This window comes from Equus przewalskii, chromosome 29, assembly GCF_037783145.1.
Source record: "Equus przewalskii isolate Varuska chromosome 29, EquPr2, whole genome shotgun sequence".
NCBI classification, from domain to species: domain Eukaryota; kingdom Metazoa; phylum Chordata; class Mammalia; order Perissodactyla; family Equidae; genus Equus; species Equus przewalskii.
The window spans coordinates 30079169-30105142 of NC_091859.1; the positions used below are offsets into that span (position 1 = coordinate 30079169).

At 42.0% G+C, this 25974-nt stretch overlaps 1 protein-coding gene across 1 annotated transcript in view; it reads left to right on the forward strand.

The window, feature by feature from the left end:
• The window catches only part of POLR3B (RNA polymerase III subunit B), a 115935-nt gene that overhangs the window by 68145 nt on the left and 21816 nt on the right, over positions 1–25974 (forward strand). The window contains exons 20-23 of the mRNA XM_008527009.2: positions 9439–9648; positions 12041–12199; positions 13842–13959; positions 16883–17025. Coding sequence (XP_008525231.1) covers positions 9439–9648; positions 12041–12199; positions 13842–13959; positions 16883–17025 — 630 coding nt within the window. The remainder of the gene's footprint in view (positions 1–9438; positions 9649–12040; positions 12200–13841; positions 13960–16882; positions 17026–25974) is intronic.

Consider the following 25974-nt stretch of genomic DNA (forward strand, 5'->3'; position numbering starts at 1 on the left):
CTCACTAGTATCACATGTTTCACCAGGTTGGGCATTGCCACCATGTGAGTGTTACCACACACACAGGGTTGCCTGTGGAGCTCTGCAGTGCTTGCAGGTGCCCCTGTCATGTCTAAGGCTTAAACAGACATGGAGAAAACCTCTCTGAACTTGTTCCCTTGACCAAACAAAGGGACATAGAATAAACGTCACAGAATTATGACAGGGTAAATATAAGGAGAAAAGCCCTATAAAATGTAAGTTGTTAACCAGGAGAGATGAAAGAAAGAGCAGAAAAACTCAGGGTTAAAGGAAGAGAGGGGAAGGAAATAGAGATGAAGATGCACAGTGTGTATTAGAATGTACTTAGTAATTGTCTGGATGATAGTCATTGAGCCATTATATCCTTGCAGTTGCTCCTATAGCTCCTGAAACATCCAATTCGTGTCACACCAATTTCTGAATTCATTTTCCTTTCTTCTTTCTGTTTTTCTTCTCTGTCATCCATCTCTTAATTTATCCATCCATCCATAACATTTATTGATCGTCAACTATAGACCAGACAGTGGGGCTGGAACCTGAAAGTACAGAGATGAGACAGAGCCCTGTCCTCAGGGAGTTCACAGTCTAGTAGGAGGGACCACAAATAAGATGGTAATTCAATATAGTGTGATAAACTCTGTAATAGACTGACAGTGGAATCTAAAGGAGTAAGAGCAGAAAAGGTCACATAAGGTTAGGGAGTAGGTTGTTTCTGAAGACTAGACCTGGGCCAAGTCTTGAAAGACACTGAGTATTTTTCACAGGTATGGAAATATAAGCAAGCATTGCATGGAAAAGTCCTGGTACTTTGGTGTGGGTATTTAGTATAGTATGGGTATAGAGGTGTGCTGGAGAGGTGCCAGGTATTAAAGAGCTTGGGTTTATGTTGGGTGGTAGAGAGGAGACCAGGCAAAAAAACCCATTTTGTTTATAAACTTTTTTTGAAATGTTTTTGAAAATCATTCAAATCCTAGTAAGTTTAATTAGTTTTATTTTCATATGTATCTATGACATCAGTATGACTTGTCATCTCTGATTTAAAGTATGAGGGGGCTGGCCTGGTGGTGCAGCGGTTAAGTTCGCACGTTCCACTTTTGTGGCCCAGGGTTTGCCAGTTCAGATCCCAGGTGCAGACCTACGCAACACTTGTCAAGCCATGCTGTTGCAGGCGTCCCACATAAAATAGAGAAAGGTGGGCACGGATGTTAGCTCAGGGCCAGTCTTCCTTAGCAAAAAAGAGGAGGATTGGCAGCAGATGTTAGCTCAGTGCTAATCTTCCTCAAAAGAAAAAAATAAGTATAATACAAGGAGTCTCATAAAGAAACTGTCAAAGGTTTTTGCATTGCCTTTGGGTAACAACCGGAATGCAGTTAGCTTCTCAGTGCCCAGCTATCAGCTGCAATTGACCATAGCTTGACAATTAAGGAATCCTATTTCTCATTACGGATAATGGGTATGTATTTCTTTTCAAGCTTTATATTGCCGTTTGGTTAGCCGTGAAGAAATACGAAGCATGTTGTCCTGCTGCCATTTACCTGATGGCGTAATGCCTGGACAGTTCATAATAATTCCCGGTGGGAACATCCGAACAGCAGCTCCTCAATTTCGCCTTCCGCATTCATCCTCAGCCGCAGCGTAGGCTCATTTCCCGCTTGTGCTGCTAACTTGCTAACAAGTGAAATATACAGTGCTGAACCCTGTGTGTCGTGAAAGGGCTATCACTTCTATTGGGTTTACCAAACCGTTTTGTTTCATGATGTGAATCCCAGCTGAAACAATACACCTTTTGTGTAGAACCTCCAGCAGAATTAACGGAAGACTAATCACTTGGTGGCTAATGCCACTCTTTAGTGTGTTTGAAGATTGAAACAGAAAGGGCTGCGTCTGTCTCCACTTAGCACGTATTTTTCCTTTTTTTTTTTTTTTAGTAAAGGAGAGACCTGAAGGAAAGAAATAATATTTTTGTTTTTGTAATTCCCCTCCGACTAAAAAAAAGTCTGTATTTTGTGGCCATGAGTATCTGAAACGTTCAGTGAGTTACCACACACAGTTAAGCAGGATCAGTGTGTGCAGAAAGCCAATTCAGTGTCTGTAGAGTTCTTTTGTAGTTTTGTGTGTGAAGGTTTTTTTTCTCGTTTTGTTTTGAGTGTCATTTGCAATTCATTGTCTGTGTTTTCTGAGGTTGGTGTATTCAGCTGCTCTGACCCTGGGTCCTGCACATTTAGCTCCTTGGATACAATCCTCTGACGTTACTGCTGACGCTAGGAAGACAAAAGCCACTGAATATCTTAAGTAATAAAAAAAAGCCTTTGTTACTGTTTGTTATTATAAAACACCTGACTGGAAAGAAAAGCAGTGAGATAAAAGTACGTTTAAAGTTGGCACATAACGTGGCCACATTTCTCTCTCGACACTGAAATAGCTGCAGAAACATCGAGTGAGGTCTGTATGAAAAACCACAAAAGGAGAAAGGCTGGCAGAGGGAGAAACCCATAGCAGAGACCCAGGTCTGTAAAGCAGACCTGGCACTTTGAGTTGGACTTCTCTGAGTCATTTTAATTCCATGCAGTCTTGCTAGCTGATAGCTGAAAGTCACACCGTCCCATTTAAAACATGAGCCGCGCTGAAGACCATATACATCTCAGAGGTTCTATCTGGATTTTCTAAAGTAATGTTTTAGTTACCGTTCATCCATTAGTCCATGTGGAAAGTGGAAGACGGTAGCCCAGAATTAACTCACTAAATATTCTAGCCAACTTGGGAAATTTGCTATGTCCCTCTCACTACCAGTCCCTCCCATTCGGCAGAGTGAAGAAATGAGAAAAAGTCATTTTCCGTCACTGCAAAGGAGAGCAAGACCAGCACAAACCAGAGACTGAAAGCCTTACCTTGTATGTGAAAGAGAGCTGACTTTAATCCAACATGAAACACCCGCAGAGGGTGTCTCTTAAATCCAAGGCTCTTTGAGTTATTAATAAAGTTCAAACTTCCACACAATGTCTTACTGAGCTACTGAGAAACACCACTTCCGTGGATATGGCTCTGTCTGTTGTGACATGGCTCAGGGCAGGAAGTCAGGTAGATGTGTGTGGAAGTGGCGAGGTCTCCAGGGCCCTCAGTGCTACAAGGAAAGGCTGTGTGTTGGAGCTGCATTGTGTATGCACTCTCTCTGGCACCAGGCGCCAAGTTCACACGAGTCACGCTTTCATATCCTGCCCATTTTATTAGTTGGCAATCCTCTAGTGGAACACTTTCTCCTGTTTAAAAGGATCTTTTAGTCCCTATCAGCTCAATTAATGAATATGCATCACATACCTCCCTGGCGGGCTGCTTCTCACCACCCCTTCCCCCTTCAGCTCCAAATTGCTGGGACTTTTTCTTTCTTATTTAACTCAGGAGCTAGTGCAGCTTCTCTTGTTGTTGTGTTTTCAGTAGATTCTATTCTTAAGCAGATAGTTCCTGCTCTTGTATTTCCCACTTTACAGTAAGATGAGATGTACTAGAAATAGGCTGGAGAATTTTGAGATATTAAAAAACACATAATATACAAAGATCTTCATAAAATTTCGTTTTATTCTGCATCTCCTCCTCCCCCACCTTCTGTTTGAATTTTTTTTAGAATATTTATTCTTTATCCATTTGGGGCTACAAAATGAAAAGATGCCTTGGCCAAATTATCCTTGGCACTTCTTTTTTAAAATTCTGCTATTGGTTCAAAAAAATTAAAATCATTGTAGCTATTTTAGATATAAGCTTATAAGACATTTCCTGAGACTAGCAGGTTAATAATAAATACTTATGGAAGTAAAATTAAAGTTCAGTATTTAGGGTTGGAGTTGGAGTAGAATGAGTGATACTGCAGGGTGATGGGGTATATATTTTTATTACTACTAATATTGTTAATATTAGTCATAATATTGCCACTTATTGAACATCCAAATGATTTATATACATTTCTTCTTTTAGTCGTCATAATAATCCTGTCAGATATAATACATACCTTTTTTGTTTCTGACAAGAAAACTGAATCCCAGTTAGGTTGAGCAACTTATAAAGTGTTCCTTCATGTCGTCTATACAAGGCTATCTATAAAACTGACTAAAATTCTTCTCAACTGAAGCTAACTTCTTTCCTCACTTTTGCCTTTTTACTGTGGATCACGATCAAGGTGCTGTCCCTGCTAGACTGTGGATTATAAGCTCCTTGAGGACAAGGACTTGTCTGTGTTATTTATTACTATGTCCCTCGTGTCTAGCGTAGTGCCAGCTTAGTAGGTAGAGTATAGTAAGTACTTAATGAATGTTTCAGCAACGAATGAATGATCCTCGGAGCACATTAAAATTGTTAAGAAATCAGGTGCAGATTTTTGAAAAGAATCTTTGAAACAAAGAACTAAGTTGGAAGGCTTATACAACCTAATTTTAAGACTTACTATAAAGCCACAGTAATGAAAACAGTATATTGACATAAGAGTAGACATATCGGTCAATGGAACAGAATCAAGAATCCAGAAATAGACCCACACATTTATGGGTAATTGATTTTCAACGTGTCAAGGCAATTCAGAGGAAAGGAAAATCTTTTCAACAAAATAAAATATCTGTATCTTGATCTATATAGAAAAAAAATGAACATCAACTCCTACCTCAATCCATTCAAAAAATTAACACAAAATGGATCTTAGCCCTAAATGTAAGAGCTAAAACCATAAAATTTATAGAAGGGAAAATAGGCAGAAATCTTCATGACCTTGAATGATCTAAGATTTCTTAGATAGAACACAAAAAACACAAACTCTAAAAAAGAAAAAATTAATAAATTGGACTTTCTCAAAATTAAACTTTTGCTCTTTGAAAGATACTGTTAAGAATATGAAAGACACTGTTAAGCCACAGAATGAGAGAAAGTATTTGCAATACAATCGTTTCTCAGTATCCCTGGAGGGTTGGTTCCAGGACCCTACGCAGATACCAAAATCTGAGGATGCTCAAGTCCCTTACATAAAATGATGTAGTATTTGCATGTAACCTACCCACATGCTCTGTAACTTTAAATCATCTCTAGGTTACTTATAATACCTAATACAATGTAAACACTATGTAAATAACTGTTATACTGTATTATTTAGGGAATAATGACAAGAAAAAAGTCTGTACATGTTCAGTACAGATGCAACCATCATAGGCCTTTTGATCCACAGTTGGTTGTATCCAAGGATGGGGAACCCATGGATACAGAGGGCCGACTGTGCATACATCTAAGAAAGAATTGTATCTAGTTCATATAAAGAACTCTTCAATATTAAGACAACTCAGTTAAAAGATGGGGAAAACAAAAGCAAAAACCAGACACTTCATAAAGAGTAATAGGAATGACCCATGAGCTCATGAAAATATGTTCAACATTATTAGTCATCAGGTAAATATAAATTAAAGCTGTGAGATACCACTGCACACTCATTAGAACCGCTAAAATGAGAAAGACTGGCAGACTAAGTGTTGGTAAGGATGTGGAACAACCAAAATGCTCATACCGTGCTTCTGAGAATGTAAAAATGCCGTGATCACGTTGGACGGTTGTTAAGCATACCCTTACCGAACCACCCAGAAATTTGACTCCTATGTGTTTACCCGAAAGAAATAAACACACAAAGTCTTGTGTGTGAATGTTCATAGGAGCTTTATTCACAGTAGCCCCAAACTGGAAACAACCCAAATTCCATCAACTGGTGAATGGATAAACAAAATGTGTATTCATGCCACGGAATACTACTCAGCAATAAAAAGGAATGAATCATGATGCACACAACCACATGGGTGGATCTCAGAATCATTATGCTAAATGAAAGAAGCAGTACAAGAGTGTACATACGTGCGTTTATAGACAATTCAGACTAATCTATAATGGTCAAAAACAGATCAGTGTTTGCCTGGGGCCAGAGACAGAGGGAGGGATCTGTTGGGAATGCTGGAAATATTCTGGATCTTGATTGTGGTTGGTGGTTTCACAGATGTATATATCTGTCAGAACTCATGAATTTGTACAGTTTAAATGGGTGACGTTTACTGTATTCAATAATGTTGATTAAAAAGCGGTTGGGCAGGGGCTGGCCCCGTGGCCGAGTGGTTGGGTTTGTGCGCTCCGCTGCAGGCGGCCCAGTGTTTCGTCGGTTCGCATCCTGGGCGCGGACATGGCACTGCTCGTTGGACCACGCTGGGGCGGCGTCCCACATGCCACAACTGGAAGAACCCACAAGGAAGAGTACACAACTATGTACCGGGGGGCTTTGGGGAGAAAAAGGAAAAAATAAAATCTTTAAAAAAAAAAAAAAAAGAAAAAAAAAAGCAGTTGGGCAAAGGAATACAAAAATAGTGAAACACATAAAACTTCATTTTATTTTTTTCGGTGTGATTTTCTAAGCTATATGCATCCTTACTAACCTTTTTTTTTTTTTTTTTTTAAAGATTTTATTTTTTTCCTTTTTCCTCCCCAAAGCCCCCCAGTACATAGTTGTATATTCTTCATTGTGGGTCCTTCTAGTTGTGGCATGTGGGACGCTGCCTCAGCGTGGTCTGACGAGCAGTGCCATGTCCGCGCCCAGGATTCGAACCGACGAAACACTGGGCCGCCTGCAGCGGAGCGCGCGAACTTAACCACTCGGCCACGGGGCCAGCCCCCTTACTAACCTTTTTTTCATCCCACTTTAAAATAAAAAACTTCTCCCCTATTTTAACATACATTTATGTACCTTGCTATGCCAACTTGTGACTTCTTAAGAAAGTTATGATCAAGAAAATATGACTTTATAAGAAAGATTATGTCCTGGGTAGTAAGAAAATGAGATCATTGGAGACTATAGTTATAGCAAAATGGGGCAGTAGAAGGAGAATTCAGCTTACAGATAATCTTGTTGTGTTAGTTATTGTATAGATGCAATGCCCTTTTTAAGGAAGCTGGAGACAGTCATAGAGGCATCCTGGTTTGAACACATGCTTCACCTTCTAGTCTGATAATTTAATTTCTGCGTAACATTTTTGTCAAAGAAGCTTGCTTAGTGACAAAATAGCTAGTAATTCATTTATAATTTTTATAGAAATAATGGAGTGTAATGGCATTTTGAAGCTTTATAATATGTAGAAGTCATAGTTGGATATAAATCCTGTTTTAACCTACACATCCAAAGTCAGTGCTACTAAAAATATACACGTATACTCCTACAGGTTCTTTAAAAAGTCTTTAAAGAACAATTTCTGATGCAATCATAAGCACTCAACATTTGCTAAACCATTTTGCTCTTCATCCATTGAATGGTCAGTGGTGGGTTACGAGAATTATGTTCCGGGCCTGGTAGCACAATTTATAGCAGGATCCAGTCTCTTTCACCATTGTTCAGAGGTACAGCCATTTATGCTTCCCTGCTGCATAATAATGCTTGTCTCAGGTTTCAGAAGCACGTTTGGCAGCCTGGTGGGACATTGCCTGAACCCTTGTCTCAAGCTGGGTAAAGTACACAATTGGAGCTGAAATCGCAACATAAATTTTAAATGATTTCATGTAAAAGGACAAACTTATTGTCAGTGAACTTTACCACGCTCCAAGCAGCAGCAGCTTTATTTTTAGAACAGTAAGTGATCTATTACCAGGTATCCTGCCCAGCTTATTAGTTGGCACGAAAATAACATAAATTAATTGGCAATTTATAGTGTAAACTTGACGAAAAAGTTCATAAAGTTCAGTTTAGCTGTTGTTTTTCTGCTGAATCTTGATAAGTTTTCTAGAGATTTAAGCACAAATATATACTATCATAAAAAGTATAAGGTGATTCTTCACTTTTGCTTGGTTGACATTTATTGAGCATCTATAGGGAGCCCAGCACTGTCCAGGTGCTCATTTCTTTAGTTCCCTACAGTTTTCATTATTTCTTCCAATAGTAGTCATCAAGGAGCACCATATTATTTTTGCTACCTGAATAGGTTACTTTCATCCCTGACTTGAAATCACCACTCACTTAATGGTATGAGCACAGAGAAAAAGGTAAAGGAAATAAATGTTGAGTTTTGCTATCTGCTCACCTTAGAGCTTAACTCCATTAAATGGGACGTAGGCATCCTAGGGTGTGTGGGTGTTGTGGATGTGTCACTATGGAAGCGTGTATGGGAGAGAGACTTAGCCACTTAGGGGCAAAGAAAAGAGACCTGGAGAAGTTCAAGAGGCTCAGTAGCCCACACTCAAGCTCAGCAGTAGGGCAAACATGAGTTTCCCAGTTTTTTTTTTCTCCAAAGATTGGCCCTGAGCTAACATCTGTTGCCAACCTTTATCTTTTTTCTTTTTCTCCCCAAAGCCCCCCAATACATAGGTGTATATTCTGGTTCTAGGTCCTTCTAGTTTTGTTATGTGGGACGCCACCTCAGCATAGCTTGATGAGCAATGCTAGGTCTGCACCCAGGATCCAAACCGGTGAAACCCTAGACCACCGAAGCAGAGTGCGCAGACTGAACCACTCTGTCACGGAGCCAGCCCCAAGTTTCCTGGTTTTAAGATCTCTGTGGAGCAGCACCTGTGTGTTCACAAGCCCAGCAGAGAGAAAACCTTTTCTCAGGCAGGTCCGTGAACACGATGAACCCCTATGGGGAAAGGGAGAAAGAGTAACGTTCTGATTTCACCCCCAGTTGACGTAATACACTTCCGAGGTCCAGTCAAGTGAAAAGGCTGGTTGCTAAGGAGGGGGAAGCCCTTCCCTGACTGGACAGGGCCCTGGGTTCCTTAGTGGAAGGGACCATGCCTTTCCCCATCTTATCTCCAGTGTTGGGCGCAGAGTAGGTGTTTAGCAACTACTTAATAGATGAATAGTTAAGCATGTGAATGAGTCCACTCTGCCCTGCTTTCACTTGCATCTCCTTTATTCTGTTCCCTCCCTTTTCTCCTGCTTTCTCTTTCGTTTAGAACTTTTGTAATTGTTGATTTTTTTTTAATGAAATGTATCTGTTTGTCACACTGTATAAGCTCCTTGCCTGTCAGCACTGGGCATTCTTGTCTAGTTACCTTCCCCCGGCAACTGGAAATGTGCCTGGAGCCTAACAGAACCAAATCCAGAATTGGTGACTGACTTGTGAAATTAACCAGTGGAAACTCACATTCCTCAAATGGGATCAATTCTATAAATCCAAAAAGTTGAAATTATTTAGATTAGTATACCTTGAATGTGATTTTTCTTCATTGTAGGATTTTTACTATTACTGAGAAAAATTACTCTTAAAAGTTGTTAGCCCCTATGAGGATATCGCTTTTGAAATGTTTGCCCTGAAGATTTTCTTCATTTTAATTAGTGAATTTAATGTGTTTATGTCTGTATTCGTTGGTACCTAATCATTTGACATAATAGAATGTTGCATTTTGTTTTCTCCAATATCAATGAAGGTACCATTGGATACAACCAGCGGAACAGAATTGATACTCTCATGTATCTACTCGCATATCCACAAAAACCCATGGTTAAAACAAAGACCATAGAGTTGATAGAATTTGAGAAGCTGCCGGCTGGACAGAATGCGACAGTTGCCGTGATGAGTTATAGTGGCTATGATATTGAAGATGCTCTGGTTTTAAACAAAGCTTCCTTGGACAGAGGTAAGTGAGTTTTCAAAGTTCTAACACCAAAGATGCTTTGTGCAGAATTAGATTTAGGGATGATCAATGTAAAAATCACTTAGTGTCACAATGTTAATGTCAGTTTTAAGTGATTTGAATTTTATAGTATACAAACGGAGCAGTTATATTTTGGTGTTGACTTATTTTAATGAATATTACATAGAGGTAATTTGTTAAATGTATTACTAAGGAACCTTTTTTTTTTCTTTGTTATTACTTTATTGGTGACTTGAGACAATTCCTCAACAGGAATGTTCTAAAACATTTAAGAATTTGTTTATTTTCTAGCAGAAATTACAATAAATGAAATATATTTTTTGAAGACATCTAGTTATCTATTCAACAGCAAACTTGTTTGAGAGGGCAGTAGCAATGTTTATATATAAAAGGCTATTTTTTATTGTATATCTCAACCCTGTATAATGTTATACCTTTTTGTTAAGAAAATGATAAAAGTAAACCGTGGCGTATAGGTTTTTATGCTTTTCTTGCTCGGTTTTTGGACAGTTTACTTTTGCAAGTCACCACTTGGTGGTTTGTTAGCCATCACCTGATCTGAAGCCTGACTTTCTCCATAATCTGTTTCTCTTTCTCCTCCCTGGCATACCCACTCTGCCTTCCACTTCGCTCTTTGTAGTTGCTAGGCAGCAATAATAGTACTCCTAGACATGTGTCTTTGGCATTAATGTTGGCTGCACTTAATTTATGCCTCTTTTTTTCCTCCAAATGACAACAGCCATGCTTTAAAACTAGATGTTTTCCTTTCTGATTAACTGGTAACGTTTATGTGGAAATCTGAAGACTTTGTGATATCTGTCAGAAACTCCGCAACACAGTTTAATGATCTGAGTTTACTGTCCTCTAGCTTTTAAGCTAACACCTGTAAATAAAATGTCCATTTACACTCAGAAGAAAACACTTCTTGATTTCATGCAGTTCAGATTCACACTGCACTCCAGCACGTTGCAGTTAATGGCCATTGTACGAAATTTCAAGATCATGTAATGTTTCCAAAGCAGCTGGCTCTCGGAGCCGGGTTTATTATGGCCATACACAATTTAGTAGAAGGCACAATGACTAAGACCTTTCTTGAAACACACAAACGTCTTCCTCTAACATCTGATTGTAGAAATTTGTTGTTTCATTGCACAGTCACCTTCATATTTAAAAAATTACATTAGAGCACTGAGATTTTGTTTAGAAAGCCACTTTTCCCTGATTGATTTTCTAAACTCACGTTCTTAGATTTCTTGAAAGAGTTCTGCTTTTGGTGGAGAATCATAAGTGAAGGATTTCACAGCCGTGCATTTATTTCATCAGTAATAGCTAGCATGTAATCCTGAGATGTTTTCCTATTTAAGTGAACTCTGACATGGCTCAGTATATCCTGGGGAGATTAGAGAGAGAATCCAGTTTACAATAACTGCTTGGCCAAAGGGAAAAAAAGAAAGAAATGCAGCCACAGAATCCTGGGAAATGATATTTGGTGTTGAAGGATTGACAGGTCTTTTGGGCAACTCTACAACTGATAAATCTTTTTGTGGGATTCAGTGGTTGAGTTTTTTGCTCCATCTAAAGATTTTCTTCTGTTCATTTGCTTATTTTTCTTAATGTTTACATTTTTAGTTGGTCTCAGGACTTTTCCTTCATCCACTAGATAAATGTGATCTAAAAATGTAATCAAAGTAAATTCTAGTCTTCAGGGCAGAGGTGAACGCTCACTCTCATTAAAGTTATTTGGTTGCTGCTTCTTTTCATTCTTTCTCGTCTCTGGAGAAAGTTCATTTTTTTTTGCTTGTTTGGGATCTCCTCTGAATGCCAAAATCAGAAAAAGGAACACTTTCCGGGGAAGGATAGTAGAAGTTATGCACCAAAAGGATGTGTAGGAAGAATCCTGGCTGATCAGTGGACTTGATCTGCCTCAATTCTGTCACCAACTTGCTGGGTGACCTTGGCCACTTAATTTCTCTGAACCTCACTTGTAGCACCTGTCAGACAGAGGGGTTAAGCCAGGTGGTCTCTGAGGCCCTTTCCAGTTCTCACATTCTGTGGCTCTGTGCTCTGAAAGAATCACAGTGGCACTCAGATTTCTCTCACCTTCCTCCAACATGACTGGGTATATTCCATGCTGACAAATGGTTGTAGAGATTCCCATGTTTTTATGGACAGGAGGTAGGAGAGAAGTCCTGAGCCAGTTCTTCAGAGTATCAGATTGTTATTTGGTTTGGCCAGTCGCAGATTCTCCAAATGTAGAGCAGATTGGGGTTATTTTGGGGGGAGAGTGGGGTAGGTTGTTGAATACTACAGATCTGTGTTTCCTCGTCGTTTTGTAGTACTGGTGGTTCTCATCCCCATTTTGGTTTCATTTTAGGCTTTGGGCGTTGTCTTGTATATAAAAATGCTAAATGTACATTGAAACGATACACCAACCAGACATTTGACAAAGTGATGGGGCCGATGTTGGATGCTGCTACAAGGAAACCCATCTGGCGACACGAAATTTTAGATGCAGATGGTATTTGTTCTCCAGGTAAAAGACTTAAAAAAAAACTTTAAGGTATACTTTTTGAAATTATGAAAGTTATTCAACAGTATATCTGAATATTTGGTAAACAGGGCAGAAAAAAATAACAAACCACTATCCTGACTCCACCAGTGTGGTCATTTTTGATAAATTTCCTTCCAGTCTGTTTTTCTGTGCATGTGTTTTTACATAGAGTAATCTATTCTAGTTATAATTTTGAATCATAGAAAAGCCACTTTAAGGAAATATTTAGAATGAAAGTCATGTCCCTGCATTTACACTGGTGTTTCATCATTTGTGCATTTAGCTTACAGACTGACTTTAAAATCTTCTTCCCCTAGAAAGTGTGACTCCATTGTAATTACAAATCTGTGATGAATTTTGTTGATGCAACTCACAGCCCCTGCCCTGTGAGTCTTGTGGGCTAGTGTGGGAGACTAACATTAATCAAAGGATCACACACAAACACATGTCAGCCTACAACCAGGTTAAGGAAGCGTATACGAGCTGTGAAGCCATTGTTTAGCAGGAGGATTTGACCTAGTCAGGAAGATCAGGGCAGCCTTCCCCCAGGAAGTGAGCCGAGATCTGAAGGATAAGTGGAGTTAGCTAATGAAGAGGGGAGGGGAGTGTGTTCTAAGCAGTGGGAATGGCTTATGCACGCTTGATATTTAAAGGATCTGAAAGAAGGCCAGTATGGCTAAAAGGAATAGAGTACAGGGGAGTGTGGTGAACATGAGTCTAGAGAGAAGAGGGAGGGAAGGGCAGAGGCCAGACACAAGGCCTTGCAACCATGTTACTGTTTTCATTATGATCCTAAACTCAATGATACAGTCATATGCATTTTGAAATGATCACTCCGACTGCAGTCTGGAGAAAAGAGTAGAAGGGAGCCAAGATAGAGGGGGACCAACTGAGAGCTCTCCTGGAAGACCAGGCGAGAGGAGCCGTGGTGATGTGGAGAGAAGGGCTGGGTTGGGGAGGTCACTGAGAGAGGGGAAATGCACATGACCTTGTCACGGATGGTGCACGGGTGGCGAGTTCTGCATCCGCTGAAGTGCCCTGAGCCACATGGTGCCTGGCTTCCCCTCTTCTTGCTGCCTGTGATTCTTGGAGAATTGCCCTCACTCTTAAACAAGGTCATGTCGCTGGGAAAATACGTGCTGTGATAGTACTGTAGCAGTTGGTCTTAGAGCTTACCGTAAAAAGACGCAAAGCACAGGTGAGAACAGCAGGAAAAACCAAAGAAATATTTTGATTTCCTCATCACCTAAGTTAAGTTGGTAGTGACTTATTACTAGTTGAAATAACTATTAATAAAAATAAGTGGTGCAAATTTATTCTAACACCCTAAGAGATATATAAAATTGCTACCTACTGACGTGACATTTCTCTTGTTCACATGGTCCCCTAAATCAGTTTCCTAGTTTTATACACATTGTAATCTTAAGCTATAATTTTTTCATATGGGCTTGCAAAATTACACACAAGCCCTGTTGAACTCTAGTTTCCACTGTATGGACTTGTTTTTTTCCTTCCACGTCTGGATGTCATGGACCGAGTCTAATCACATAGTTTTATGTCCCAATAAGCTTTACATTCCACACAGATGATAACGGTTTGTCTCCCATCCTTCTCTCTTCCTTAGGTGAGAAAGTAGAAAACAAGCAGGTGCTTGTGAACAAGTCCATGCCCACAGTAACGCAGATTCCCCTGGAAGGAAGTAATGTGCCGCAGCAGCCACAGTACAAAGATGTGCCCATCACGTACGTGTGGGTTGTGCCTTGGAAATTTAGAAAGATTCAAAAAAAAAGAAGGAGTAGGGGAAATTAGGAGTTAGCTCTTGGAGGGTTAGAGAACTAGGAATAGCAATTTGGGGTACTAACGCTTGTCACGAAGACAGCGTGGCATAGAAGATAAAACTGGGCTGTGGAGTTGCTTAGACCTTCTAACCTGGGTTTGAGTTGTGGGCCAGATAGGCGGGCACTCCAGGGAGAGGGGGCAGCAAGATGAAGGGCACGTAGGCATAGCACCGCCTGGGTTTGGAGACCAGTGCAGCTCGCTGGGGCTAGACTGTGGAATGATTGGGTATTCATTCGTTAGAGGGTGAAGTGATCAGGTTTGTGTTTCAAAAAATAAAATCAAACACTCTGGCCGCAGCGTGGCATCACCGATGCCCTAGAATGTAGCTGGGTTTTAGTACTCGTGGTGGTGTGTGTTATCTCACAGGGATAAAGCGCTTAAACTCTGTTGGCCTCAGTTTTTTCATCTGTACAATGAAAGAGTTACATTCATTAATCTCCAGGTTTCATTGGAGCTCTGAAGTCTAATGGAGTATGAAACTTAGTGAGATGAGCCCTGGTCAATGAGAACAACTACACTGTGATATAAAAACAAAACGAGAAGGAGTAACAAGACGTTTAATCCAGCCAAGGGGAGCTAAGTTAACAGAGTACATGAGGTGAAGGTGGGGGGTGACATAGAACTGAATTCCTGGGCTGTGAAAGGCAATTTAACAAATGCATTCAACACACAATTCTTTGAGGCCAGAGTTATGGAGCTGAAATAAACCACAAGCTTTGCCTGCAAGGAGGAACATCCAGTTGGCAAAGACCTACACAAAAAATAAGTACAGTAAATGCCATGATCGTTAGTAGCTTAATTGAGAATTTTCACTGTACCAGTTACTGTTCCGACCTTTTTACATGTGTTAGCTCAGTTAATCCTACCACCACCCCTTGAGCTAGGTTCTGTTAATAGCCTCGTTTGAAAGACATGGAAACTGAGGCACAGAGAAGTTAAGTAATTTACCAAGGTCACACAGCTATAAGTGGCAGAGCCAGGATTTGAACTCACACAGTCTGGCTTCAGAGCTCCACTCTTGACTACTCTGCTAAATCCAGCAGAGTTGTGGGTGCCATGGATTTGTCTCTACCATGGGAGCATAGAGGAGAAAGTGGGCCGGTCCACTGGGGGAGGGGTCAGGACCTTTGCACTGAATCCCACAAGATGAAAAGCTATTTTAGAATTACGAAAGTGGTTATGCTAGTTGGTTTTCTTCCTGTCCTGAAGGAGGGTGTCTCTTTTCCTATTGAAAGCTTGTCCCTCCTACGCCTGGCCCTCCTACCAGGCTGGCTTCTCATTCTCAGCCTGCCCTCCTCCCCTGCTGTGGTGACAGTACCCTGGCTAGTGACTCTGCACTGTCTGGATGTGCTCACCCTCTGCCAGCGCTCCACGTACTCTCCTGTTGCTCCTGACTCCCAGGTGGACGTGTGCCTGCTTTTGGCTGCATATCAGCACATGGACAACTTGATGGGGCCCTCCTCCCCGCCAAAACCATCCCCCTCCCCACCCCTACCCTGGCCCAAAACCATCCCCCTCCCCGCCCCTACTCCAGCCCCTACAGGCTCCTCCTGGGTCCCTCTCTTATGAGTGGCACCTCCATCCGGCCAGTCACCTGCAGCACTTTCTCTGCCTGCCACACACACCAGTTCAGCACATCCTGTAGGTTCTGTCTCCCGAGCAGTTCTCTGACCCCTCATTGATACCTGTTGCCCTCTAAGTTCTGGCCCTCCTCTCCTACCAGACTCTTAGTAACTGCTCGTCTGCCTCCAGTCTTGCACCTCTCCACGCCTCTCAGGCTCTGTGTTACTGCCAGAGTGACTTTTTCTAAGTTACTCATCTGGTCATGTTACTCTCTTGAGTAAATAGAATAAAACTTGGGTAGATTGAGTAAAACTCTCAATGACAATGTTGCCTAAAGGCCAAATGAAATAGTCATACATACAAGACCATCTGTGACCCTTGACCCTACCCTTTTGCATCCTGGGCCCCATATTTCTGGTAAATTGTCTCTTATTCTCCAAAATGTGCCATCCGACTTCGAGGTCTCCATGCATTTACTCGTGCAGCTCCTCTGCCTGGAATGCCCTTCCCCGGTCAGGTCTCAGCCCTAGGGTCACCTCCTCTGTGAAGCAGTCCCTGACAGGCTGCCCCCTGCCTGCCACCACTGTCTCCCCAGCCACCAGCCGGATTGACTGTGGTCTCCCTTGGGCCTTTCCTGACCTCCATGCCACTGATGTCTTTACTGCACTTTCTCTCATCCTTCATTGGGTTGTAGTTCCTTTGGGGCAGGAACTATGTCTCCTTAGTCTTTGTATGTCCAGAACCTACAAGGATCTGACACAGAGTAGACTCTTAATAATGTTTGTTGTATGAAAAACAGCAAAGTATGTGAAAAAATTAGTGGGAAAGCTGAGTAGATAGAAGTAATACTTAAAAAATGGTTAAGAAGTTGGAGTGGAGTCTGCCAGGCTTCAGCTCAGATGCCGGGTCCACTTCGTATGAGGCATGCATTCTAGACGAGTGCTCACCCTCTCTTGGCATCAGTTCTCCTCATCTATAATAAGGGCATAGCAAGATGGGAATAGTATGTGTGGTGAAGGTTAAATTGTGTTATGCCTGCCTCATAATAAATATTTAGTAAATGTTAGCCATTTTAAACTATGACCATAAAAGGGAAATTGTAACATTCGAATTTAATGTTGAAAAATGAAAGTCATTTTTCAGAGCCCAAATGGGAATGTCACAATATTCCGTGGTCGGTATTAATAAAATACGGCTTGTGGGCGATAGGTTCACAAAGGGCAGTTTGAAAACTCTGCTAAAGTGACTTCCTCTTAACATTAGCTACAAAGGGGCAACGGATTCATATATTGAAAAAGTGATGATATCTTCAAATGCCGAAGATGCTTTTCTAATCAAAATGCTGCTGAGACAGACGAGGCGTCCAGAGATTGGAGACAAATTCAGCAGTCGTCATGGGCAAAAAGGTAAATTGTTTCATTTCTCAACCTGTTTATACAACTGAATACAGTAAAGTATTTATTAACCACATGTGTATGAAATATTTTATAATTTCCCCTATTTAAAAAAATTAATATGTTTGAAAAATTATTACATTGTTATCAAAATTATTCTTTTGTTTCTCAGATTAACCTATTTATGTCTTAATGGCATTTAAAAATATACCATAGCGTTACTTCTCTGTGCTAGTTATTTTACTCTCCTGTAACTGCTTGGCCCAAAATTATAAATACGTGTTTAGAATACTGTACATTCTGTTGGGCCACGGTATCGTAGGATGTGAGCACTAGCAGATACCTCAGGATTGTCTGCCCTTTTATTTAACCCATGAGGAAGTGCAGACCCTGTGTGTTAAGCAGCCAGTGAAGGGTACCCCACTAGTTGGTGCTGAGCTGGTGTTAGAACCTGGGTCTCCCGGCTCCACTGCGGGGCTTTGTCAGCTGCAGCGCGGTCCCTCTCCTACATGGGGTTTCTCTGTCTGATCCCATTGCCCAGCCTCACTCTTTCCTTTGATGGTTACTGCTGGGTTTTCATCCATTTGTGGTTTTGTTTTGTTTTGTTTTTTATCCTCAAGAAGCATAGCTACGTCACCATTGATTAATGCATTTTTCAGTAGGGTCTCTTTTAGTCAATATACATAGTGCGTAAGAGTGGAAAGTTTGTCCTGGATTTGAATTTTGGCTCTGTCTGCCTCCTACTAGTTTTACAGACAACAACAGCTAACACTTTGGTAGCACTGACTGTGCGCCTGGCAATGTTCTCAGCACTTTACATACGCTAACTAATTTGCTTCTCTCACAATCCTGGGAGGCAGGTACTGTTATTACCTGCATTTTATACGTGAGGAAACAGAGGCACAGAGAGATTGATAGCTTGCCCAAGGGCCCCAGTTGGTGGCAGAACTGGTGTTTGAACCCTGACATCCTGGCTCCAGAGTCCATGTTTTTACAACTATACTATCCTGACTGCTAAGCAGTTAGCATTGTGCCCGGCACTTAGTAAGTGCTCAAGAAGTGAGGGCAGTGATCATGAACATGGGCTAGTATTCGTTCCACTCTTCAACCTTGAATCCTGCCTTTGTTTATAAACTACTAGTGTGATATCTTCTTGTTTTGAAGATAACTGCACGTTATGTTCTTGCTGATTTTAACGGTTTATTTGCCAAGCAAGTACATCAAATATTACAATTTGTTTGGTCCAATGAATACAGCCTTAGTTGTTGTTCCATCAATGAAACTATTTCAGGCTAAGATACTATTTCATCAAAAGCATTTTTAGTTCAGTTGACAGACACAAGATTATTTTAACCTGTCAGTATTTTATAAGAATTGATGCCATCTATAAATGTGAATTTGACACTTCTACTTCATACAGTTACCTAAGATGCTAATTCTTAGTACCTTTTGGAAACGTATCTTGAGGTTCTAGTGTTTTCTATTGCTTACCAGTGAAAATCAAATTCTCTATAAAATGTCATCACTGAAAGCTTTATAAGAATGCACATGGTAAGAGAACATCTCCCTTCTGAATCAGTTTACAAACTTCAGATATCCCAAATCCTTATGCTTTACTCCATCAGAGTATTATGTGAAGAGTTGAAGGCTGGCGTACATTTCAGTAATTATCCACTGTGTTCAGTTCAGTGACTCCACCAAACTTCTGGAGGACAGGGAGCATGTCCGCGTAGTCTTAAAAAGCCTGACTGAGCCTTTCTCACAGTAGATACTTAATTGGTAGTTGATAACGGGTGAATATATGAATGAATTGAAGGTAGGGGAAATGAAAGAGGACAGATTCTCTACTCTTGATGGATTAAGTTTACTCAGGCTTTAATCTGTACGTTATATGTACCTTTGAAAATGAAAAACACACTTGATTCGTGAGCTCCTATGAACACAGACCTGTAGGTAAAGTGTCAGTAAGTTTGTGCTATAGCGTTTTTTCAGACTATTAATATGACAGGGATAACGTTCATTGACAGAAGTGGTTGCCAGCGTGCAGTGGTCTGAAACATGGCAGATTTTGGAGATCTGTTCGATCTTAGGGGGCTGTGACTTCTATGTCTCTCTATGAAGCTGAAAGAAGGCCCCTGGGGTTAGATGACCTTTCACTTGTAGTGCGGAGTTTATCTTGCTCGTTTTCCTTTTCCAGATGGCTTTTAATCCAAGGGTAAAAACCTTCTGATTAGCCTAGATTCCCTTGATATTCCCCTCTCTTGCAGCTTCATCAGATTTATTGAAAAGATTGGGAAAAAACAAGCAAACATAAAATAGGTAGTGTAAACTTTAAGAGAATAATAGAATTGGAATGATATAGGACCCTTAACTGAATGTAATTTTTATTTAATTTTTTATCAAATAATAAATGCACGTAGTTTAAAAAGGTGAAATAGTACAAAAAAGGGGTTTTGTACTGAAAAACACTAATTGCTGCCTTTCCTCCAATTCTGCTTCCCAGAAGCAATTTCTTCTCATTTTTACCTTCGTATTTCTAAATGACATTCTTAAACAGCTGGATATTCATTCATCCATCGTAGATATTACTACCTAGTGATTTCCTGTTACCATAGATGGGGGGACCGAGCACTTTGCTACCTCTCTTTCCTGTGTAAATTTGTCATAATTTTGGGTTATTCGATTGTTTAGATTGCATTATTATGACTAGATAAATATTGTTCACTCCCAGACCAAGTATATGACTTTATTTTTTCAGAAGGTAATAATCTTATTTTAAAATTTGCTTAATTTTGGGGCTGGCCCCGTGGCCGAGTGGTTAAGTTCGCACGCTCCGCTGCATGCGGCCCAGTGTTTCATTGGTTTGAATCCTGGGCGCGGACATGACACTGCTTATCAAACCACGCTGAGGCAGCGTCCCACATACCACAACTAGAAGGACCCACAACGAAGAATATACAACTGTGTACCGGGGGGGCTTTGGGGAGAAAAAGGAAAAAGTAAAATCTTTAAAAAAAAAAAAAAATTTGCTTAATTTTCTTTGTTCCTATTACCATTCTTCTGTGCCATCAACAGCCTCTCAACACACTTTGCCACACGATTGGCAGTCTGGTAGGACCATTCCCCGTGTCACCCCAGAAGATCTCCTCTATAGCACCCTCACTGTTGCTGCTCCAAACTGTGGCGGTTATTCTCTGAGCCAGTATGTCAAGAGTTGGTAACAGGTGAGGGGCTGGCCCGGTGGTGCAGCGGTTAGGTGCGTACGTTCCGCTTTGGCGGCCTGGGATTCCCTGGTTCGGATCCCAGGTACGGACATGGCACCGCTTGGCAAGCCATGCTGTGGTAGGTGTCCCACATATAAAGTAGAGGAAGATAGGTACGGATGTTAGCTCAGGGCCAGTCTTCCTCAGCAAAAAGAGGAGGATTGGCAGCAGATGTTAGCTCAGGGCTAATCTTCCTCAAAAAAAGAAAAAGAAGAGTTGGTAACAGATGAGCTGAGGGATTGATTCCGGCTGCCCCCGGAGTGCTGGGCGGAGCCTGGTGCAGCCAAGGCCCTTGGCAGCCTCATCTTGTGTGCCCTAGAAATATTTTTAGAAAAGGTTGGGGAGCCCCCTATGTTAGTGTGCTATAACAAAATACCACAGACTGGGAGTCTTAAACAGCAGAATTTTACTTTCTCACAGTTCTGGAGGCTGGAAGTCCGAGCTCAAGGTGCTGGCAGATTTGGTTTCTCCTGAGGCCTCTCTCCTTGGCTTACAGACAGCCACTTTCTCCCTTTGTCCCCACGTGGCCTTTTTCCTATGTGCCCGCATCCCTCTTGTTCTAAGGACAGCAGTCATATTGGATTATGACCGCATTTAACCCTAGTGACCTCTTGAAAGATCATGTCTGCAAATAGGGTCACATCCTGAGGTATCCTGGGGGTTAGGACTTCAACATATGAATTTAGGGGCACAGTCCATGGCACACACTAAGCTTGCTGAATGGCAGCCACTTATTAAATTCCCATTTGAGCTCCTGTTTCTTGGCTCTTCCCATGTCACCCCCCAACAATTAGTGGAATAGTCTGTACATTAAATTGCTGAGAAAGGAGGCATGAGAAGTAAATTTTTTGAGATTGCGTACGTCTGAACATGTTCTGTCCTCATACTTGATTTATACTTTGGTTGAGTATAGAATTCTAGACTGAAAATTCTTTTGCCTAAGGATTTTGATGGCCCTGCCACATTATCGTCTAGATTCCGTGTTACTTACATGAACTGTAACATGGTTCTTCCTGATCTTTTGTGTAGGTGTGCCTGTTTCTCTCTTTCTCTTCTTCCTCCCTCCCTCCTTCCCTTCTTCCCTACTCCCTGCACCTAAGCTTTTACTGTCTTCTGTTCTTGGAATTCTGAAATTTCGTAGGCCTTCTTTTCATTCCTTGTCCTAGGAAATCAGGGACCTTCTTATTCTGGAAGTTCAGATTCCTTTAATTCTTGGACATTTTCTTATATTGTTGATAATTTCCTTTTCATCATTTTCCCTGTACCCTTTCTGGTTTTCTTACTACTTAGGTGTTGGATCTTCCAATAGTTTTCTTATCTTTTCCCCCTCCTTGTCCATTTGTTTCTCTTCTTGTTTTTCTTTCTAGGAGATTTGATCAACTTTATTTTCCAGATTTTTTTTTTACCTATCATATTTTTAATTTCTAATTAAAAATTTTAATTTGTACTCTTCCCTTTTTTTGAGGAAGATTAGCCCTGAGCTAACATCTGCCGCCAATCCTCCTCTTTTTGCCGAGGAAGACTGGCCCTGAGCTAACATCCTTGCCCATCTTCCTCTACTTTATATGTGGGACGCTTGCCGCAGTATGGCTTGCCAAGTGGTGCCATGTCCGCACCCGGGATCCATACCGGGGAACCCCGGGCCGCCAAACTGGAACATGCGCACTTAACTGCTGTGCCACCAGGCTGGCCTCTGTACTCTTCCTTTTTATAGCAATGAGTATATATTTTTAGTTTTCTTTCAGGTTTTGTTTTTGGGGGCTTTTTTTCTTTTTAGTTTTCTTCTATTCCTAATTTTGTCTGTATTTCTTGAGAGGTTTCTTTCCCTCACCTGTGTTTTAGGGTCTGGTTTGTTGTTCTTGGAATCTTTCTTCTAATACCTGGTATATCCTTGAACCCTAAAAAGCAGTTGGAAGCTCTATGTCCCATGGATAGAACTTGTTGCCTGGTGGACATCATTGTAGGGTGGTTAGGCAGGGAACCATTTTAATTGCTAGTGCCATCAGTTTCTACGTAGTAAGATCTTTCTAACTGCTGCCTGAAGGTTGGAGCTGGGAGTGAGGCTGGGGGCAGTGCTTAAAGCTATCAGCTGACCTTCTGGAAGCCTGGCAGGGGCAGGGGGCTGGAGCCCACTGTTCAGTGCACAGACTTTCATCTAATTCCTCTGTATCGGGTCCCACCCTCCACGGTGCTGGCTCCCCTTGGGTCTTGGGTCATTGTGGTTCACTTACTCGAGTGAGGGAGAGAGGAGAAGGGTAGTTTCCTGGCTGTATGGGGTGAGGAATAGAAACTCGGGATCTGATGATTTCTCATACAGACGTTTATTTCTACAAACATTATTAAGTGTCTTCTAAGTGTCGGAGACTATTCTGGGCCCTGGTGATAAGCAGTGCACAAGACAGACTAAACTTCTAGCCCTTGTAGGGCTTACAGTTTGTGGGCAAGAGACATAATGACAAGTGCTGAGATGAAAGTAAATAAAAGATAAGGAAGCAGACTAGGAAGCATCTTGCAGGGGGCGTGGTTAGTGGTTGAAATTTTAGGTAAAGTGGTGAAGCATCACCACCTCATTGGAAAGATGACGTTTGAGTAAAGACTTGAGAGAAGTAAGGGAACAGACCCTCTCTGGCTGAAGAACTTCAGAGGTGAAAGGAAGGCCTGAGGTTGGAGCGCTCGAGGACCGGTCAGGAGGCCAGTGTGGCTGGAGCAGAGAAGGGAGCGGAGAGTAATCGGAGACGAGACCTTATAGGTCATCAGTCTGTGAACTTGGGCTGAGTGAGAGGGAGAGACGCTGGAGGAGTCTGAGCAGGTGAGAAATATGATCTGACTTGTTCTGGCTCCTGTGTTGAACACAGACTGCAGTGGGGGAAGGGAGGGAGCAGTGATGCCAGCTAAAATGCTATCACGGAACCCAGGTGAGGGTGGTGGTGAGTAGGAACAGCCTAACAATAGAGAAACAGTGAGAACGGGTCAGGCTAGACACGTTTGAAACGTAGAGCCCGCTGGAATTGCTGATGGATGGGGTGACTTTGAGTCGGTCCTCCTGCTTCCAGCCTCACATTTCATCCCGCTTTTCACAGTACTTTGTCTCTGTTTCCCGAGCCTCCCCAGGAATGGGGGTGAGGCTGAACCAGCTCGCTTCTTCGTGCCTCCTCCTTGCTCCTTCTGTTAAGCTGCCGGCTGTTCTTGCCTCTCTTCATCAGCTTTCAGAATTCAGCAGTCATCTCTCGTCCCCTGCTAGCTCATTGACCATTCTTTTTCCTTATAGGTTTATACCATAATTTTTCCAACTCTTATGTTAGTGAGGTTTGGAGGAGTGGAGATAAACGTGTTTCATCTGCCATGTTTACTGGAAATCTGTATGTCCGTCTGAGAATGCTCAACACGAGAATAGTGTGCCCAGTATTTTTCACTGCGGTTTGTAGAACTGAAGTTGAAATTATTGTAGTAAAAGGTGAGGAGGAGTTTTAGAGCACCAACATTTTGTTCTCTGACCAGAGCCTTGCCTCTAAGCCTTCTTGCTTTTGCTGGCTATCAGAAGTGGGATGCCTCATCGTTATCCAGACTGGTACCAGCCTTTCATCCCCCAAGGCTCATAGCTCCCCGGTCCTAACTGACCACATAAGCCCGCTGAAGCTTTTATAAACAGAAGAACTAAATACTAAACCCACCCATGTGCACCCTGGGCATCAAAGAGAATCTGCTTTGACGGTCCCAGAGAAATCTATTCAGTCATGTTTAAGTCACTACTGTGAACTCAAAACTGTGTTGGGCTCTCTAGGAGGTAGAAAGGAAGTTCAGCCCTTTGCTGATGCCCATGAGGAGCTGGCTGTATACCTGAAGCAAAAAGATCAGTACAAAGCATTACAAAGCGTTAAATAGTAAATTATATGGTAAAGACCACTCATGATAGAGAAGTTTAGAGTTTATTGTGGATAGGAATAAAATCTTAGAATTTGAAAAGACCTTTTAAAAGTCTAGTCTAAATCCGTCTTCCTAGTATAAGAATTCCTTTCAGGTTATCTTTGGCAGATGGTTTTCCACTTCACATGTGGCCTGTGAAGGGAGGCCCTCACTGCCGTCTGAGACAACCTGTTCTGTAGTGACACCGTTGCGATGGGTATATTGAGCCTGAGTGCACTTTCTGTAACGTGCGCTGCTAGACCTGCCCTGGCCTGCTGGTGTGCTGAAGGGACACGTTCCCCTTTTCTTCTTGGGCTCCTTCTGTTCAGCATTTAGAGAATGCCTTCAGGTGGAGAAAGAGTATAGCAGAGAGGTAAAGGTCTAGAGCATTAAGAGAGCTATTTATCCCTTTATGCCTTCATCTCCTCCTCTTTGAAGTGGAGACGGTTTCCTAGGAGTTACTGCGGGGATTAAACGAAATGATGTGTGTAAGGCAGTGGACAGTGCCCGGTGCACAGCCGGCAGTCGGTAAAGGGGAACTGCTCCCGTTAGGTCTGTCTTGTGTCTCCTCTCGCGGGCTAGGCAGGAAGGGAAGGCTTCAGAGACGGGGTGGGATCTGGACTTGGAGGGCTGTGATGAAGATGAGGCCTGAGAAAGAAAAACGGATTGGTGACAGAGAAGAGCAAGTGCGTGGGACTGGTTGACCCCAAGAATAAGGAGAGGAAAGAGGCCACAGTGACTGTGGTTTTAAGCCTGGTCAATGAGGACACCAGTCACAGAGCAACTTTTGTCTCGTTGACTTTGAGATGATGGAAGGTCATCTCACATGCTTGTATTATTATTTCATCTGTTTATTGAGCTTTCCCTGTGTACCAGGCACTGTTCTAGAGACTGGAAATACAATGGTAAATAAAACTGACAGGGCTTCTGCTCTCTTGGAGTTTATGTTCTCTTGGGGGAGAAAACAGAAAAGAAGTAAACAGAAATACACAGTAATTTAAGATGTCATATGTGCTCCCTGAGAACCGACAGATGAAAAAGAGTCAACCAAGCAAAAGTCTGGGAGAATTAAGTTCAATAGCCCTGAGGCATGAGAGAGCTTGATATATTCAAGAGATAGAAAAGAGGCCAGTCAGGCCAGGCGTATGCCTGAGGAGGAGCATGGTACGAGATATGGTGAGAGAAATAGTACAGGGGCACATCCTACAGGGCCTTGTGGCCAAAAGAAAAGAGTGTGGACTTGATTTTATTTTTTCCGTCTTCTCGCCAGAGCCCCTCAGTACATAGTTGGTTATTCTACTTATAGGTCCCTCTGGCTCTGCTATGTGGGATGCCTCCTCAGCATGGCTTGATGAGCAGTGCTAGGTCCACACTCAGGATCCGAACCGGCAAAACCCTGGGCCACTGAAGCGGAGCGCACAAATTTAACCACTTGGCCAAGGGGCTGGCCCCTGGACTTTATTTTAAATATGCGGGGAACCAATAGGCCTGTTGGCTAGCGAGTGTAAGCAAGGAGTAATAAGAGCTAACCTACCATTGTAAGAGATCGCCCTGGATTCCATGTGGAGAGCAGACTGGAGGGGGGAGCAAGGAGGGACAGGGACACAGGGAGACTACTGCAGTGTCCAGGCAAGAGAGGATGGTGGCTTGGACTAGGGTAGCAGCAGTGGCAAAATGGAGAGACGTGCTGGATGCTGGATATACTCTGGAGAGAGAGCCAACACAACTTGCTGATGGCTCAGGTGTTGGGGGAGGAAAAGATGAACTGAGGATGAGATTTGTGACCTGAGCAGCT